The sequence below is a fragment of the Austrofundulus limnaeus genome, unplaced genomic scaffold, assembly GCF_001266775.1.
Source record: "Austrofundulus limnaeus strain Quisiro unplaced genomic scaffold, Austrofundulus_limnaeus-1.0 Scaffold523, whole genome shotgun sequence".
NCBI classification, from domain to species: domain Eukaryota; kingdom Metazoa; phylum Chordata; class Actinopteri; order Cyprinodontiformes; family Rivulidae; genus Austrofundulus; species Austrofundulus limnaeus.
This window is the reverse complement of record NW_013952925.1, coordinates 317663-322446: the sequence shown is the minus strand read 5'-3', so window position 1 is coordinate 322446 and position 4784 is coordinate 317663. Positions and strand designations below refer to the sequence as shown.

Below are 4784 nucleotides of genomic sequence, written 5' to 3'. Positions count from 1 at the left end.
GCCTCGCACTGATGACCTATCCACGTCATCATTTACCCAGAATGCTTTGTGTGGAAATAAAATGGCCCTGTCCGTGTTAAAATATATGTTTATCAAGTAAAGTCTGATGTTACAACTAATCGTGGATCCCTTTAAAGCCCTCCTGTCTCACTGAGGTTGAGGCTGTTTTTATTCTCTCAGGTTTTTTAGTGTCGTTTGTTTTCTTTAACTCTCTGGCYGTCTTGTTTTTGTTTCCTTCATCGTAACAAAGTGTGCACCTGCTGCTCATTAGTTAAATGTATGTAGAGGCAGGTTAGTGGTGACTCTGCAGATCCTGCTGTAGTTTCAGCACATTTATGTGTGTGTGAGTCCTGACACCCAGTGAACAGATCAGATATTACAGTCATGACTGCTGAATCATTTCAGAGCGTGCTCCAAACGACAGAGACTCCCTCTTTGTCTGAGAACRGTCAGTGTTTACAGCTCTGAATGAGCTGTGGGCTTTTATTTAAACAGCTCAGACCTTATTTTACATGTGTGACCTCACAACAGACTCCTCCCTGTTTTCATCAGGAGAGTCTTCACTACACACACACACACACACACACACACACACACACGCACACACACACACCGGCACACACCCTGTCTGTAAAAGCAGAGCGGTGCAGCAGACATGCTGAAGAAGCTGATGTGCCGGAGGATCTGTCCTCGTAAGAACAACTCGTCTTCCTCTCCTCTCCTCTAACCTGTTGCTTTTTCTCCATCTTGTTGTTGTTTCGTAGCCTGACAAACGTTGTTTATTGTGTTTGCTGCTCTGAGCTGTTCGGTCCTACACAGGCTCATGGAAACCTGCAGGATCTGAATGAGATTTATTAGATCCGTCTCAGGTTTACAGCAGATTTGAAGCTGCCTGGAGTCACGGTGGGCAGGCGATGCCTTCAGAGCAGATTAAAACCTGATGGATGAATGGATGAATGTGACAGCCTGAACTGGTTTTCCTCTGAGATGACTCAGAGAAGATGACAATGCGTTTCTTCCCCTCAGACTGTGATACGAACCAAGAACAAGGCGTTTATCTCCTGCTTCTCTTTGTTCTCCAGATAAGAACTTTGAGGATGAAGACTCGGTGGATGGAGGCAGGTCCTCCTCCTCCTCCTCCTCCAAAGCGCCCCCTGGTGGAAGGAGGACTGTGATGAGCTCCGTTAGAAGGCCCAGCTCTGCCTCTTCTACAAAGTCCACAGGTGAGGGAGCGGCCAGCTTGTTTATTTCAAAATAAAGTTCAGTTTTTAAAAGCCTGTTTCCTCCTGCAGGTAAAGAAGCAGCAGCTGGAGCCGTGGATGAAGAGGATTTTATTAAAGCCTTTGAAGACGTTCCTTCAGTCCAGGTGAGTTCAGGTGGATACAGTGTTTGTAATATTATTGTTTATCTTTTGTTTTATTTATTAGAGTTTCTCGTTGTGTAGGTCTACTCCAACAGAGAGCTGGAGGACCAGCTGACAAAGATCAGAGAAGTTCTGTCTGATGAGAAACACGACTGGGAGCACCGGGTGGTGGCTGTAAGGCTTTTATTTTGAAGTTTTTATTATTCCCAGAGTCCTGCAGAGAGTGGATCCTTATTCTCCTCCGTCTGCAGCTGAAGAAGATCCGTTCCCTCATGCTGGCCGGAGCCACGGATTACGAAGGTTTCCCTCAGCAGCTGAGGCTCCTGGAGGCCTCCTTCAAGCTGTCCGCTAAAGACCTGCGGTCTCAGGTGGTCCGCGAGGCCTGCATCACTCTGGGGTGAGACCACAAGGCGGGTTCATGAGACAGGATTTAGACTTTTACTCAGAATTACTTTTTTTTATCCAAGGCTAATTTCAAAAAACTTTTACAGAAACATGTTTATAAAACAAACTTTACGTGTTTATATCCTGTTTACTGTTTAAAAATATTCAAACTAAGAGATTTCTAATCAGCCCAAAAACTGATGAAGTTTTTAACATCTAATTAAGCTTTGTTCACCTGTAGCTTGTTTTGATCCTTTTACCTCTAAGTTGTTGTTTTTAGCCTCTGCTCTTCTCTTTTTAGCCTGTGTTACTCATTTTAATCTCCGTTTGACTCATTTAGCTGTTTTATTTACCTGTTTTAGCCTGTGTTATGCTCATTTTAGTTCATCTTTTTCTCATTTTAGCTCATGTTTTGCTCATTTTAGCCTCTATTCTGCTTATTTTAACTTCTGATTTAGTAATTTTAGCTTCATTCTTCTCATTTTAACCTATGTTGGACTCATTTTAGCTTCTGTTTTGCTCATTTTAGCCTCTATTCTTTACATTTTAGCCTATGTTTTATTCATTTTAGCCTCTATTCTGCTTATTTTAACTTTTGATTTAGTAATTTTAGCTTCATTACTCATTTTAGCCCATGTTGGACTCATTTTAGCCCATGTTTTATTCATTTTAGCTTCTGTTTTGCTCATTTTAGCCTGTATTCTGCACATTTTAGCCCATGTTTTATTCATTTTAGCTTCTGTTTTGCTCATTTTAGCCTGTATTCTGCACATTTTAGCCCATGTTTTATTCATTTTAGCCTTTATTCTGCTTATTTTAACTTCTGATTTAGTAATTTTAGCTCCATTCTACTCATTGTAGCCTCCGTTTTACTCGTTTTTAGGTTTTTTCTAATTTTAGCCTTTGTTCTGCTCATTGTAGCCTATGTTTGACTCATTTTAGTTTCTTTTTTGCTCATTTTAGCCTCTATTCTGCACATTAGAGCCTATGTTATTTTCATTTTAGTGTCGTTTTTGCTCATTTTAGCCTCTATTCTGCACATTTTAGCCTATGTTTTTTTCATTTTAGTTTCTTTTTTGCTCATTTTAGCCTCTATTCTGCACATTTTAGCCCATGTTTTACTCAGTTTTGCTCATTTAGCTGTTGTTCTGCCTGTTATAGYCTTCGTTTTGGTCATTTTAGCTTCTGTCTTGCTAATTTTAGATTTATTCTGCCCATTTTAGCTTCTGATTTGCTCATTTTTACCTGTATTCTGCACATTAGGCTGTTTTACTCATTTTAGCTTCTGTTTTGCTAACTTTAGCCTCCGTTTTACTCGTTTTAGCTTTTTTCTCATTTTAGCCTCTATTCTGCACATATTAGCCTATGTTTTACTGAATTATTTTGCTCATTTAGCTGTTGTTTTGCCTGTTATAGCTTTTGTTCTGCTAATTTTAGCTTCAGTTTAGCTTCTGGTCTTGTTTTAACCATAACTAAGTTTGAGGGTGTAAATTTCAGCTGACTGGTTTCTGTAAAATAAATTTCTCTATCAGAGCGTAGAGAAACGAGTTGTTTCTAAATGAAACTGAACGTTTTCATGAAACATTAATAGTTTGTGAGTTTTCTCCTGATTGATTGAAGGGTTTCTGAGCAGCGCTGACATTCAGCTGCATCCAGAACTGATTAGTTGTAGCTTTAAAAATAGTAWTTTTTTTTTCCTGGTCTTGACTTAATGAGAACCTCCTCAAACACGTCGAAGCGTCCATGGCCCAGCTTCTAATGATGAGCTGCAGTAAAGAGCAGGAGGAGATGAATGTTCCCTCCCATCAAAACCTGCAGTTAGTGAATGTAACCACTGCTGCCTGTAGGGTTGATAAACTGTGACTCTCTCTCTCTCAGATATCTGTCGTCCATTCTGAGGAACAAGTTCGACCACGCAGCAGAGAGCGTCATGCCCACTCTGCTCAACCTGGTGCCCAACAGTGCCAAAGTCATGGCCACGTCTGGAGTGGCCGCCATCCGCCTCATTCTGAGGGTGAGGCGGGGCTCTGACTCTGACCTGTTTCTGCTGTGAGCTTAATAAAATAACTGCGTGTTTGTGTGTCTCCTCCTCTCGCAGCACACACACTACCCTCGTCTCATTCCCATCATCACCAGTAACTGCACCTCTAAATCTGTAGCCGTCAGACGGTAAGAGCCTCTTCCACAGGACCCAGAACCTTTGTGAGGGTCTCTGAGGTGCTGATGTGTTGTGTGTCTGCTCTGCAGGCGCTGCTACGAGTTCCTGGACCTCATGTTGCAGGAGTGGCACACCAACACTCTGGAAAGGTGAGCTCTGCTTCCTCTGCAGAGAACACCTGTTACCTGTTCAGGACCGTTTCTGCAGTCAACAGGAACAGATTGTTATGGGACCAAAGAGCGGTCCTGTTGGAACACCATGTAGCTCAGGGTTAGGCTGCAGAAATGACTGCAAGTGAATGGAATACACAGTGTTAGTTTTTATATGTCATTTTAGCTTCTGTTCTGCTTATTTTAGCTTCTGTTTTTATGCTTTTACTTCTGTTTTTCTATTTTTACCTTTGCTAGCTCATTTTAGCCTCTGTTCTGCTTATTTTAGCTTCTGTTTTTATATTTTTACTTGCTAGCTTCTGTTTAGCTCATTTTAGTTTCTGTTTAGCTCATTTTAGTTTCTGTTTAGCTCATTTTAGCATCTATTTTTCACATTTTAGCTTCTGTTTTTATATTTTTACCTTTGCTAGCTCATTTTAGCCTCTGCTTAGCTCATTTTAGCTTCTGTTTTTATATTTTTACCTTTGCTAGCTCATTTTAGCCTCTGCTTAGCTCATTTTAGCTTCTGTTTTTATATTTTTACCTTTGCTAGCTCATTTTAGCCTCTGCTTAGCTCATTTTAGCTTCTGTTTTTATATTTTTACCTTTGCTAGCTCATTTTAGCCTCTGCTTAGCTCATTTTAGCTTCTGTTTTTATATTTTTACCTTTGCTAGCTCATTTTAGCCTCTGCTTAGCTCATTTTAGCTTCTGTTTTTATATTTTTACTTG

General features: G+C 40.6%; 1 protein-coding gene across 1 annotated transcript in view; it reads left to right on the top strand.

The window, feature by feature from the left end:
- The window catches only part of clasp1a (cytoplasmic linker associated protein 1a), a gene marked incomplete at its 3' end in the record, with an annotated part of 66179 nt that overhangs the window by 25849 nt on the left and 35546 nt on the right, over positions 1–4784 (top strand). The window contains 6 exon segments of the mRNA XM_014026072.1: positions 1083–1223; positions 1293–1366; positions 1445–1537; positions 1615–1760; positions 3626–3761; positions 3846–3916. Coding sequence (XP_013881526.1) covers positions 1083–1223; positions 1293–1366; positions 1445–1537; positions 1615–1760; positions 3626–3761; positions 3846–3916 — 661 coding nt within the window.